The sequence below is a fragment of the Pyxicephalus adspersus genome, chromosome 2 (genome assembly GCF_032062135.1).
Source record: "Pyxicephalus adspersus chromosome 2, UCB_Pads_2.0, whole genome shotgun sequence".
Taxonomy (NCBI): Eukaryota; Metazoa; Chordata; class Amphibia; order Anura; family Pyxicephalidae; genus Pyxicephalus; species Pyxicephalus adspersus.
The window spans coordinates 39,508,349-39,523,340 of record NC_092859.1 but is presented as its reverse complement, the minus strand read 5'-3'; the positions used below and the strand labels follow the sequence as shown (position 1 = coordinate 39,523,340).

The 14,992-nt window shown below is 37.0% G+C and overlaps 1 protein-coding gene across 8 annotated transcripts in view; it reads right to left on the bottom strand.

Annotated features, from left to right (window-relative positions):
* Positions 1 to 1,813: 1,813 nt before the first annotated feature.
* SGCD (sarcoglycan delta) overlaps positions 1,814 to 14,992 on the bottom strand; it is a 438,990-nt gene continuing 425,811 nt past the window's right edge. For all 8 annotated transcript variants that reach the window (XM_072400493.1, XM_072400495.1, XM_072400491.1 and 5 more), the window contains 2 exons: positions 11,375 to 11,498; positions 1,814 to 10,750 (listed from right to left, as the gene is read on the bottom strand). In XM_072400493.1, coding sequence (XP_072256594.1) covers positions 10,577 to 10,750; positions 11,375 to 11,498 — 298 coding nt within the window. In that variant the 3' untranslated portion in view covers positions 1,814 to 10,576. The remainder of the gene's footprint in view (positions 10,751 to 11,374; positions 11,499 to 14,992) is intronic.

Below are 14,992 nucleotides of genomic sequence, written 5' to 3'. Positions count from 1 at the left end.
TGTAATTTTAATTTTAGAAACTTCCTCCTGAAGAAGTGGACTAGATCCACGAAACGTGTTGAGGATATTACTAGCATATGTATCTACATGCCCTTTTTTGTAATATTGTGATTTTAATAAATATATTAAAGGTTTTTTTTTTTTAAAATGTATTGTATTGTGGAAGGCTCAAATTTAAGTATCATGTAAACCTATTTGTACTTAGAAACATATTCTTGCTATTAAAGTCCCCTATTGCTTTGATTAGAGAAATAAATATTTGCTGTTTTTGGGATGTAGAAACTGTAGCAATCTGTAAGATACCTCGTGTTTGCCTTTATGTTGGACTCCTATAGCACAATCTGTCTTTACATTATTGCAATAATTATTACACTACATAGTGCGTATGCAGGAGGGGGGTGGAGCCCTGTGAAACAACATTTTTCACATGTGAATAGAGGAATATAATCACTAAATTCTCATTAGATTCTTGCAATTTCACACAAGATTCGTTGAGACAGATTGAAGATAAGTATTTTGGGCACGCTCCCTGGAATGAGTGTGACAGGAGCAGCCTGGAGGTAATGGCAACCGATGAAGCATTTAACACCTGCACCAACAGCTGCTGAAAGTGTTCTTGTGATGCGTTACTGTTGAGCTTGCTAAACTAATCACAATTCCAGGGGCACATCTTCAGCTGGCACAGCACAAGCTCTGATTATATCCCCAAGGATGGTCTTTACATTTCACAATGATTAACTAACCGAAAACACAATGCATTGCTGTTAAATGGCTCGTAGAACCATCACAATATCGCATGTGTTTGCATTGAAATTCAAAACAATGCTTATCATAAATATAAATCAGCCAGGGCCAGGGAAGGGTTCACCAATCACCCAGGCAGTAGTCATGAGGTGTGGCTATGCAATGACTCCAGAGTCAGTTTTTGCTTATGGAACCAATTTTAAAATATTTCAGATAAGCGGAATAAAATAAGTTTTCTTTTCCTTGGCATCTATTGCATTTGTCTGTTGGCTTGTACACATAAAGAGCACCTGAAGTATGGAATACCTATTATATAGGCTCTGTGCTCTGGATGGTAATGGCCATCTTGGTATGGCCACCAATGTTAGAACTGAACCAAATGACTAATGGCTAATGGTGGAATAATCAGTATATGAATGAGCAGCAGGGAAGATGTAGAATACCCATATCCACGGAATAGATGAAGCAGGAGCTGGGAGATCATTGCAATGGAGGTCTTTAGGCACAGCTTTCACTTTTTGAAGAAGAATGATGAGCAGCAATGAGTATCACCAAATTTCACCACCAATGTGCCTTGGATGATCTCACACTGCAGATTTACAGCTTTGAGGACATAGGAACAACAGTGGCTATTTTTTAGGGTACATTTTTTCATGGTACTATCATTTGCTTACCTTTTTGGGCACAGCTTTTGCAATACAAAGCTGAAATCCATGAAAATCAAAAACATTTTAACTCGACACTGCTTGTTTTCATCTACAAAGAAAGTAGCACAAAATCACTTTTACTTAGAACATCCCTCATTCCTCCAGCCAGTCTTCTAACAGTTGTGCATAGGCTTTTGCCATCCCTATTTACAATGCAGGACTACTGATGTCATTGGTTTTTAATGTTCCACTACAAAATAATTTGAATTTGACCCCAAGAGAACAAGGAGAGCCCCACTGCATTTTCTAGGAAGATCCAGGAGGGTCCTGTGTGATGCTGAACACCCTAAAATTCACAAGACACAAAAAATGACCACACTGCATTACATCATTTATCTTATACATACAATAAAAGAGACAGATTCTTATTAACCGTTATTTTATTAAGAGGTCTTACAAGATTGCAATTGAAATCATTTAAATACAAATCACTTTTTTATTCTTGTACAGAAAGTGTAATAAAGTTAAAAGATTTTATTATTATACGGAGCATTATTGCAAATGCTTACAAAATTTTTGCATAGAGTGAGTACAGACTCACAGAAAACCCAAATACAAAACAACCCCAAAAGCTGTATATGATTCTCCGTATTCATTTAGCACACACACAGTCCAATCATCAGTCAGACATACACAGAAATGTATTGGGAAAAATGCTTGGGGTATCTCAGAAACATTCAAAATCAGGGTAATTCCTACTATGATAGGTGAAAGTTTTGTCTCAGGTGGCACCATATGGTGGTGGCATCTAATCTTGCATGTTGGCCTTCAGCATCCTCATATGGACACTAGAGTAAGAATACTCTAATGCCAGTGTCCATAGGAGGCAGAAGTGACCACAATTCTTTGGGTGTGTGGGCCTTGAATAGTATGCTGGGGGGCACCACCAAAAGAACTTCCCCTATTGATGATTTCAGTTCTTTATGAGTATAATGTAGACTATATTACAATTTAATACTGAGCAGAGTTACTGGTTTTCAGATGGTTAATGCAAACTCACTATAAACTGACATCACAAAATGGCTGAACAGTTGCCCGTAGACCTCATTAGCCAAAACATATTCATGGCCATAATCTGTCAGTAAGGTTTAAACCCTAGTTCATCTAGGTTTGACAATTAATTCCAACCCTTCCCAACCCTACCTTATTATTATTCCATTGAACACAATGGCCACCCTATTGTTTGCTGGTGACAAACAAACCCTCAAGACAAATGGCACTGACCTCAAAGGTAACGTCTGTCTCAGTTGATTGTACAACTTTAGGCCAAGATTAAGATTGACATTAATAATTTTCAAGTAATCATATTGTTGGATGGAACTAATATGTGTGACTAGATATTGTTTACAGGGAACCTGATGAAAATCTTATGGACCGAGTATGGATGCCAGTTGAAGCAAAGTCAAGAGTTGAACCCCAATATCTGATGCACGTAATACTGGACACACATCAACATTTGTATACAAACACACACATACAGACATACAAACTCCCCTGTTTCTCTATACAGTGTTATGCTGGAGTTCATTGATTTTTAATAAATTCCCCCAGGCCCATTTAGATAAAAATACAGTTGTTCATAAGCTGTACATCTTTGTGGGTCTTCAAGATCAAATGGATGGTAAACAGTATGGCATTTTGATAAGTCATAATATTCACTGTTAACCAAATGAACTACTAGAAGGTGTGTTTTATAATATTCGTTGTATCAGCCAAGCACATAGTGTGTGAACCTACCGCAACCAACCAGATTGTATCTGAAGATACAAACTGAGTGGGTGTCATTGGTTAATAAACTTGGAACTTCCTTGGCAATTCTGTTTTGTAAAAAGTTTTGAGCACTCAATATTTGCACCTGCAAGAGGGTAGATTTTGAGAGCATAACTGACATAAAATAATTATTTGAACTTATAATAAAAATCTGTAAAAATGTGTAATCATAAAACTCTTCAGAGTAAAATGATATCTTTAATAGGCTAATAAATTTTGATCATAAAATGTCAGTGTACACTATTTACCAATATGGCTGCCCTCATTTTATGAATGAAAAACAAATTAAAATGAAAGCTGTAATAAAAAAAGTGACACAGAGACCAGTCAGTAGGGTGTGTGCAGCATGTCAGACACTTGCATCATCATTTGTCATCTATTTTGTGTTATGCTCTTTTACCATGCAGGTTAGTACAACCACGGATAGATAACAGGCAAAGCAAACAAGCATAAACATTTTTTTTCTAAGGCTTACGTGTTTTTTATTGTGTTAAAGTATACATTTGCATTGGGGTTCCACCTGCTGGCCTTTATGCCACTACTGTGTACAGTGTATCAGACATGAACTGTTCAAAAAGGCTTATGGGAGACTTCCCCTTATCAGTTGGCCATGCTTCCCTGTCCTCCAACATTACCACATAGAATGTTCTTGAAGCCTTCTGTATTTTTACTCTACAATTCATCCAAAAAAGAAATGCTGTGTTTTTCTTATTCTATTCTGTAGCCATAATGGTTTCTACAACATTCAGGTGAACTGTGCTGTATTCAAGCACAACAACAATATACACCTTTGTACAGAAACTTTTAGATGGAAGGAATATAAAGAAATAAAACTATAATCCTGTCAATCATGTCCAAAATATCACTCTGAAATGTGAAAATGTTAGAGAGTGATGGATGGAAGACAAGCCTCTGTGGCCTTAAGTATTATAGCCCATTCCTTCAACTCTGCACTTCCCAGCCGTGCGTATGGATTTTACTGTCAACTATAATATCCAAATACAATAAAAGCATTTCCTAGCTGAGAAACATGTGGTAGGTAAACAGATTTTCCTCCTTGACCCAGGAAGGCCCCAAAGACAAGTTCAATCAGGGATTTTGTTAAAGGTTTTCTACCTAGAAGTTGTGTTTTTTTTTTACTTACTAGCTAGTTCTAGTTTCTTCTCTCCAAGCACATTTTATGTAACTTCCTTTTCAGTTTTTTCTTCCCATTCTCTTATAAGTTGAAAAATTGTATACCTTCTGTACAGCATCAACTATGTTAACAGAAATTTCATTGTACTTTGTGGGACCTTAGAGAACCAAGACTGCCGGAATTGAACTGAATGGCTTTCTCTGGGCTGTCCCTGATCTTCAGGTAGAGGAGAATCCAGGCATTTATTTTAGTTCATTATCACCTAGCTTTGTTGACCTGATTAACACCTTTGTTTTAAGTAGGTTCCTAAAAAAGTGAAGTGTTGGTCTGTTGAAATACTTGTCATGTCCAATATTAGTGGACAGCTTAGAGACTATTCCCAGCCATTACATAATAATTGACATGACAATTCATCTCTAACGAGATATTATATTAAATTGGACATGCAACAATGTTGGAGCAACTAGTATAAAACTATATCAATGATTTCCTTTCAGTTCAGTGTATTAAGATATGCCGACAGTACCCAAGAGATACGGACTTGCTCCAGTGGTACAATGCAGGCACCACATTGTGCCACCATGTTTTAACATTTCCTGTTAGTGCCGGCCTAATCTCTCCAATCTCCTGCATTTTCTGTTGGCCAGTCTCTCAGGTTTTTACTGGCTCTATATTCCTGTTTCAGAAGTACCTAAAATGCCCAAGACTACAGGAAACCTAAAAATAAAGTTGTCAAAAGTTAGGCTTTGTCAGTACATGTTTACTGGATGGAATGAGCAGGTGAAGGGAAGGAAGGAATGATGGATCACACGGTCTGTTGAATCATATTGTATGTAAATTAGGTATTCGGTCACAAAGTGTATAGGAATGCTCCAACAACCCATATTTTAAACACTGGTCTCTGGTCACTCCTTTAAAAAGCAATATCAGCAACCAAGTTGGATTTATGTTGTATGTATAAATCTGGAAATTATGCCTCCGCGTAAGGTGAAGACATAATTTGGCATAATCTTAACACCAAATGCATTGGACAGCCCTAATGTTTATGAAAACTTGGCCTTTGCTATTCTTTGGTTTGAGATTTATTCAACACATGGAATGGAAAGTCACTGGCAAACAGCAATCTAATGTTACATCAACATTGGATCTGAATTGTTACATTCAAAGCCTTATTGTAACAAAAACATTATAAAAAAAGAGTGACAAGCAATTGCAAATCAGCAACCTTTTTTTTTTTTTTTTTTTTACTGACTAAATTTAAGAAAGGTAAAATTACAACAGGTTACTCTGTGTAACACGTTATTTATCTTTGCAAATCACTAAAAAAATCAGCAGGTATTCTATAATATACTGGGCCCTCCTGTATATTCTTTTTAAGTCATGTGGTTAGATCTATTTCTTGGGAATAGGAAAAATGGATTTGACCACTGAAAATCAAACACCTAAACAACTTTTGTCTTCATGAATGGAACATCTCCTGAATTCAGTGACCAAATGAGGACTCACAATCAAAAGTTTGGTATTTCCAGATTATTAGGTATAGCCTCATTGTTTTGGTATTCCAAAACTGACAAAAAGACTTGGGGTGTCATGACATAAGAAAGGCTTAGATCCTTTACTCTGCTTTATTTAAAACATAGCAAATCTTAAATGGAAGAAGTATTTTGTATACTCTAAAAAAGACATATAAATGTATTTACAAAGGTGGTAACACACATATAACCATAATTAACAATGCCACCTCCAAGAGAAATAGGGTATTAAAGTCTATTCAATTATATGGCTGTGCCTAATGAGAGGCAATATTCTGGAAAGCTCAGACGTGAAGGGAAACTATAATTTTTTAAATAATCAATTTCTTTGGATCAATATTTGACTGTGATCTAAATGCATAAAAAGTATCAGGTTATACAAAATAAAATGAATAAAGGGTTGTAAAATACAATCTACAGCCGCTGCTAATACCTTTAACATCTGACACCTCTGGGTGTTTCCCGGTTGCAACTACTGTGCCCACCCTCCAGCTGCAACTCTTAAACTCTAAACAAAGGTGTTCATGATAAATGTTATATATAAATATATATATATTTATATATATATATTACATAATTTGCTTAACCTAATGATGATGTCTTTTTTGATTGGAAATGCCAATCACATTCCCAAATATAAAGATGGCCACTTAAGGACAAGAAGACAAAATATGAAAGAGCAGAAAGAAACTTCGGTAAATGTTAGAATATGAACTCAAGATACATACTAGCTAATTAAACAGTAAAGCTTCCATTTAAGCCTACGTAACAAATAAAAGCAGTGGAACAAGACTTCCTTGCTGCTTCTGATTGATTGCCCACCCCTGGGATACCACAAGTAGCTTAGATCCAGTGGAACAAAATTGGTCAATCAATAAAATTACTTAAACAAAAGCAGACAGGCAAAACTTATCAATATGATCAAATGTATTTAATGATACAGTAAAGGGTTGTGGTGAGCAGTGAACCTTACAAACTAATCTGACTTCACTTTTAATCAGTGTAGAGCTGTCAGAACAAAAATGATTGTTGATTAGTTTGTTCTGCGTCACTGTTTTTCCACACACTGCCCTTTGCTCTCTAAGACAAGCCTGACTGTCATTTGTGTTATTACTGTCATAAGCAACAAAGCAAAATGAAAGCCAGGTCATGTGACTTATGCCATGCTCCCCAACCAGGTCAAATGATAGTGAGCCAACTTCTAAATGCCCCATAGCCATGTAACAAGACTACAGCAGCATTTTGAACTATTAACCTGTAATGTTATCGACCATACAAAAAACAAAAAACATCCTTTCATAGGAAAACATACCACTCGACCACCACTCAAACCCCATTCATCGTACTCTGTATGTAACACCCACCCCAAATAAAATGAAAAATTAAACAAAACATAGACAGCAAACAGTTAAATCTTAAACTTCCCCTCTGTGCTTTTCCTTGCAGAGTGCATTGTCTTAAGGCATAGGCACATATCCCCCTTTTTTATAAGAGATGGTTCAGTCCAGTATTCTTCATACAATGCTCTGGGTGACCTTATGTATCATGAAGCTTATTAAATAGATTATTAGGGAGGTATGAGGGGAGCTCCATAATGTGCCAGGAAAAACATTAGTAAACCAAAATAGGTATTTAAAGAACTTTGCTCAAATGAACAATCTGTAGGCTGTTTCGGGATTATTTGGTGCAATAACTATAAGCTTTTTGTCCACTTTTCTTGTAGTCCAGTGTCTGATACCCTGAAAATGTGTTAGCATTCTCCCTTATTCATCACCTTATCTTTACTGACAGCACATGTTGCATCAAGCTTTTTTCTTAGTTTGAATCTGCCACAATATACTAATGAGAAGGACACAGTTTAGTTTCATTTTAATTCATTCTCATGTATCCCACTATAGAAAGTGTAATGACTCCCTTAACAGTGTTTTCTTCACAGAGTAAAGTCATTACAATTATCTTTGAAAAATTACTCATGGATGCTGAAAAGAAGAGTGTGTCTACGGTGGTGCTAACCTGATACAGTTGTCAGGTTTATGTATGGCAACATGGCTTTAAGATATGCCAGTGCATAAAACCTAGAATTCCAAGAAGTACATCCCTTCTCGGGCTGTATTCCCCCTCAGGAAAAATGTCAGGACTGTGCTAAAACACTGCATTAAGTAACCATTCCGCACCCAGGGCCTACATGTTTGTACCTCAAAAGCCTTGTACAAGCTAAACACACCATATGATCAAAATTTTGTACACATCTGACCATCACACCTATATGGGTTTGTAGGACACCAAATTCCAATGATTCAGTTCAGATGTTTTTAGTAAAGGATACTGGCAATGCTACAGCATTAAAATACATTTTAAACCAGCCCCACACTATCTCTCTTTTTTAACCCTAGGTAACCCTTGAAATGGTTAAGGTTTCTAATTAAAATGAATTTCTAGGGAATGATTGGGAAAACAAGCCTTCTGAATGGTGGCCAATGTGTGTGGCTCCCTACAGTGATGGCAATACCACCTACAAACAGAATAAGAGTCATGCAACTGGCTCTACAAAGTGACATTGGCCCCAGAAATATACAAGCATAAAAAAAAGAAGATCAATCAACAACAGTTCAAGGAACCTCTAGGGGAACCCTGGTGGGGAGTAAATGTTTTCGGCCATTGTGAACATCAAGCCTTGTGACAACAGTTTGGGGAAAGTCCTTTTCTGATATAATATGACTCTGCCAATGTGCACCAGCCTCATAAGTTTTCCCAGTAATCTTTTTCAGTATGTATTTGCCAATCTAGCTACTGGTAAAGATACAAAATAGAGAGTCATGTGGTAAAGATCCCAAAGCTACACACAGGTACTGGATGTCCAAAACAGAAATAGTTGGCACAGAGACCAGCCAATGATGAGGTGGAGTGCAATGCTCTGTTCTCTGCTTACATACTCCTTGCTAATTATTTTGGTTCTAATATAGCACAAATTGGGGCATTCTAATCAAGCAAGAAAAAAGGTCAGGGTTTCTCTGGGCTCCCTATTAATACCTACCATTATACTGATGCTAATTATTAGATAAAATCTCAGTTTTAAACTACGTATTTGGTCTGACACAAACCCTCTGAGATGGCAAATGCCTATCAGATTTAAACTGCTATACCATTAGAGAGATAAGGAGGAAACTTGTGTGCAACTAAAATCAATGGCGATCAATAGTATACAAAGGAAACAATATAGGCCCTGTCACTGTAGATTGTCAAGACTGTGTTAGACAAAGTAAAGTAACAAATCTGGAAGGTGCATTGCTTATATTGTGCAAGTGGTGTTTTCCCACAGTGGTCTAGGCTTGTTAGATATCTCTCAGTAGGGTATTTTTTTTATTAAAGGGAAAATGTCTATTTAGAAACAGAAGCTGCCACTGCTGACTTGTCTTTAAAGTTGCAAGGTCCATGGCTGTCTTTCTCATCCTTTTAGAAAGCAGACCCAGAATATGTTTATAGCAAGTGAAGTCTGATTCCTGACTTGCATGGTTGTCCTAGTTCAGTGTTCTATTAACAAGGACTGGCTTTGAAATCATAAACTTTCAAAATCCACTCATCAGTCGCAGCTCTTGTATTTCTATCACTGCAGATTCACTTTTATTCAGTCTTGTAGCTTGCAAAGCAAGAATCAGCATTTAGTTTGACAGTTCACAAACAGTATGGTAAGCTGATATTCACTGGCTGCCATTGACAAATGTACTAAATTTCTTGCTATTTAAAAAATAATATATTTGGCACAGTAAATGGACACGTGTGGGGGTCAGTGGATGCTTACAGATTAACTGATATATTACCGCAATCTGTGCACTCGCTGGGGAGATTCTACCTCTCTGTTTGTCCTGGTCATCATTCCTACTGGGACCGAAGGTAACGAGAAGTCCATAATTTTGCTGTTGTGATAAGATTTTCACTTGTGAAGGGAAGTCTCCTCAATGGCAAAGAGATGCTGAAAAAACTGATGTAAGTTTTACCATCCCCTTTTCTATCCGCAAACATTGCTTTAGATACAGTAATATTGTTCTGGTAAAGGAAGGTAGCCTGGGTGTAAAATTATACTTATATCTGCCTCTTTATTATATATTTTCACCTCTGTAAATGTTTTTAATGAGAAAATTGCTTTAGCATATCATGTGTCTGACACATAACACTGCTAGTCAGCTTCAACCCATGCAGATAAGAGTTAAAATCACTAGGGAAACTTTATGGAACTAGAGTTTTACATTAAGGCTATGACAATAAGTATAATTTTGTAGGCTTCCACCATCGCTCTTCTTCCAAGAACAAAATAGTTTTAGTTGCCAGATTTCTTAAAGCTTTATTCTGTAACCTACACTCTTGTGCTAATCATCAGTAGCCCTTATTTATAACTATGGGCAATGTTTTTTCAGACCTGGCAGTTTAAGGTGTCCTGTAGTTTCATAAACAGTCCCCTCTGAATTGCAGTGCTTCAAAAACAGAATAAGGGTACAAGGGAAGACGGCTGAAGGTCACCCTGAGCTTCTGGCACTGAACATTCTCTTAAATGGGGGCTTAATAGATTTACAGATATATATCTATATATATATATTTGTATATATTCACACGCACACACATATTGTTTCTGAGGCTTCCTGTGTCTGAATACAGTCATGCTCCAGGACTTTGGAGCTTTGCTTGCCAGTCTCTTACAGACAGATGTTGTTATTTGTCTGACAGGTGGATTCACTGCCTGCTTGAGACAAGAACAGTTTTCCGCTGGCACATACGCAGATCTCGTACACATTTTGCCGTGGCGCTGACGCAGAGTAGGAGCCACGTGGTAGATGTGGAAGCTTCACATTAGCTGCTTTTAACTGGATCTAGAAAAAGAAAAAACATATTTGAAAGGTGTACATATTTGAAAGGCAACAACAGAAGTTGTCCTGAAAAACAAATTCTACAAACTCACTCACGTCACTAAATTACAAACCTCTCCTTGGCTTAACAACTGTGGTTGTAGTGCACATGTTCTGAAAGATCTGTCATTTGCAACCAGAAGAACCCATTATCAGTAGATAACAGGTATAGAATAGTTGTATAGAAGGAATAAAAACACTGAATCCTAATTACTGCCTTCATATTGCATTTATTATTACTGCAGCAACATTAAGGCAGACATGCACAAAGTCTTTTGGCTCCCTGACTTCTGAAATATTTACAGACTACAGCCCAATCTTCCTGGCTAAAGCTGCAAAGTGGTTCCTTGTAGACTACTATAGAAACTTCAACTAAGTGTCATCAGCTTTTATTTTATTTTTTTTAAATATCTAGAAATATTTACCTATAGGTTTTTGTTTACAGTTCATTGCCCCTTTAAATATTGCAATTTCAATATATCAGTTTCAGTAATATGCTTTAGACATAACTATAGGAGGAACGTGTCTAAATTAATAATACCGGTAGGTCAATATTCCAGGCTAGTTCATTTTTTATCAGCAGCCTACCTCTCCGTCTGTAGAGTCTAGCCGTAAATCTGTTCTACAGGATGCTTCGAGACCGCCGGCTTCTGCATTTATCTCAATTCCTTTTGGTGCTTCCATGATCAAGGTCCGTGTCGGTGATTCCAGCCTATTCAAAAGCAGGTACAAAATATTGAGAAGGCTTACAGAGAGACAGCAGTAGTGAAATCAGTCTCACTGGTACAAGTTATAGCAACGCAACTTCCAAAAATGGCTTGGTTTGACCTACCTAGCACAGGGGAATGCACCTGCTAAAAGTTGATTTATTAAGTTGCACTGGTAAAGTTATGAGCATACTTTAGCATTGTGTCTGCCATCTCTTTACAGGTTGTTTGTCAAACTCATGCTTCTTTAAAGCAGGCCTATGCTCAGCTTTTAACTTAAAGTGTAGCTGTGGATTTGCCTATGCGCTGCAAAGTCACAGGTTTAATGCTCAGCTCCCCTGCAGCATATACTTACCTTTTCTTCATTCTCCAGCCAATCTTTTTTGGTACAAAGAGGAGTGAAAGACAGGCCTCTGCAAGCTTTGGCTTCTTCTATATAGTACTGATAGCCAATCACCATGCACTAGTGCTTTCAGTGACTGAATACATCATATCCAGACATACTATTTTTAATTAAACTTTTTTTTATAAAGCATTTTTTTATTAAAGGTGAGTTTTAGGGTTCCTTTAAATTTGTGGAAAGTAGGAAGCGGTCTAACAGAATGGGGAAAGTGGGTTTAGCTCTAGAGGAGTCTTGGAATGGAAAGAGGTTTTAAGTGAGGAAGTCACTGTTTTTTTTTGGCAGCTAAAGAGAGTGACGTGGGGATGAATAGGTGCTTCTGTGGATGGGGGGCATTAAAGCAACCTGTAGCTTAGCTCTACAAAGGAATAGAACAGGTTTATTTTATAGGTTTTGCTTTTAGGCTACATCTGCCCGGATTAGAGGAGTAAAGAGTCAAGATACTTGTCTTTTCTGGTTGCTCTTTCTGGTGCTACTCCCAAATTTAACCTTTTAATCATTCAGTTGTGATATGATCTCTGCTGAAGAGTACTGCCATTTATATTAACCAAACCTGCCTTTCAGCAGAGATCGTATGACCAATTACCTAGGAATGGAAATTTAGATAATAGGAAGGGAAATTTAGAGATTTTATGCTAGATATTCACATACTTTTTTTCTTACTCTTTATATAACCATCCCAGCAGGCCTGTTCTCTTCAGACAATATGACTTGAGTTTTGGTTATGTAATTAGCACTGAAGGGGACCTGGGTACAAAAAACCTTTGTTAGCCTTTCTGTTACTTCTTACCCATCCCCATCCCAATTAGACTGTTAATTGTAGATGTATGTCAACTTTTGACAAAGCCTGTTTATAGGGTTCAGTAGCTGAAGATTTACACACATAAACAAGTCACAACAGTTACTTCTCCTCCTTGATCCCTTTTGCTCAGTACAGCTCTGTCCCAGATTTCATGCAGGGACAGTGTACCTAAAATAAAACATGGTCTGCTGTTCCCTCCCTGTAGAAACCTTTAGTGTTTTGGTAATCTTATGTTAATCTTATGTGCACCCTATATAAAATATTTGCAAACAATGTATATATTAAATATCAAACAGTTTAAAAAATATAAATGCAGCTGACATAAACCATTATATTTTATAGACCCCCCATCCTTAGATGTAGAAGGTGGTAAAGCTGCACTGATTTTTAAACCATTCTGCCTCCAATTTTCAGCAGGAATCTCCTATTAACTTCCAATTTACATAAATTAAAAACATTAATTTTTTTCCTTGCAAATGTTTCCATGTATTTGTAATCATTGATAATCACATTCATGCAATGTGGATGAACAATTAACTTGCCCTTGAAAGACATATCTATCTAAATATTTTCCTGTATAATCTGATACTCCCTTCATTCCACTTAGAGAAAGCACAGAGAGATTATGTTGTCATCTGCAATTAACATGATTAAGGGGACACAAAGTTAATTAACTGAAGAGAGGAAGACCATTTTCTAAAATGTGTGTGTAGTCACACAAAGCATGACTGCAAAATGACTGATAACATGTAACATATGAATGTCCCTGGCCCTTTTGAGGGTCACTGTTACCTCTGAAACAAACTGAAAGTGAAAAAAATCCCAGTGAAAAAAGAAGGTTTATACTTACCTGTATGGTGGTCAGTGTGTCCCCAGGGATTTTAAACTGATTCCCTAACATTAAATTCACCTATTTTAGTCTTTTAATCCATTGATGTTTTGCTTTCATTGCCTATATCCAGTTGCTATGTGAAACATAAGCAAACAAGTTAAAAAATCATTTACCTTTCTTGACTCTACCATAGCTTCTATTATTTGTATCTCACACGCGCCACCTCCTAGATGCTGCAGCTCACAGTGGGAGGGTTTAGCAGTGCTGTCAATCCAGAAAGCAGTGGTCAGGACTAGGTATGGCCCATGGCTGACTGACAAGCTACAGGCTTGTTAATCAGCATTGGGAATACCGATAGTCATGTGTCCCGGAACATTTCTAATTTAAGTATACACAGTCTACAAGAGAATAACAAATCTGCTCTAAATTCAGGAAAAGGAGCCACACCATCATAGGTGCATTAGTTTTACCTTGGTATGTGCAGAGAAGTCCAGCATACCTAAGCACAAAATCGACCACTAAATGATCTTTTCTTTAAGTTAAAAGCCGTTTTATCAACAAAATTGTAACTTGATTGGTTCCTGGGTCTCTAGATATGTGCAATAAACTGTCATTTGTTTATCCACCTTTCACCTCAGAAAATGTCACCTCAATGTCGCTGTCCAGAAAGTTAGTCTGTCCTGCAGAATGATATGACACAAACAGAACAGGAGCAGAGGAATGGCGGCTGATTTGTGCTGCCACATCTACCCAGCTGTGTCTGACATCCAAGGTCAGCCACCTCCACCTGCATTTTAGTTCTCTAACTCATGGGCAATGATTCTGTCTGCACTCCACAATGCATAATTATTGAACCTCCAATGCACCTGCTGGAGATCAAGGCTCTTAGTGTTAGTATTCAGATTAAATGATGAAAGCTCCTAATTAAAATGAATAAATCACAGTAAAATATTTGGGCAGGGGACTCAAGAGGCAGAGACAAGAATAAAGTGAACTGGGTGACATTTTTTGAATGCAAGGCAATTTTAAATAGCTGTCATAGAAACCACAATAATTACATTTGGGGTCAGGAGAAGGCATGTCTTGACATAACACTGTTAAGCTTTTTCCAAGAAGCATGGTAAATGATGACCTAATGCCACTGGGAAAGGGACAATGTTTGTGTGTAGTGTACATTTTTTAGTTATTGTAATGTTTACATTTAAATTTGTACATGGAGCTTGTGTCATATTTTAATGATTATATTTCATATGCCCTCTGGTGGCTATCTGTATGGTAGACATTGCAATACCCATCCTTGATGAAATACTGTATCAAGAATAACAACTATATGTAAGCTATATGGAAAAGCTTGTTGTCCACTAAAAAAACAAAACAAAACTATATTTAAATAATCAATAACATATATGTGATACACAAGCCATTTTGTAGTTATAGATTATAAAAAAATACTACCGGTAATTGA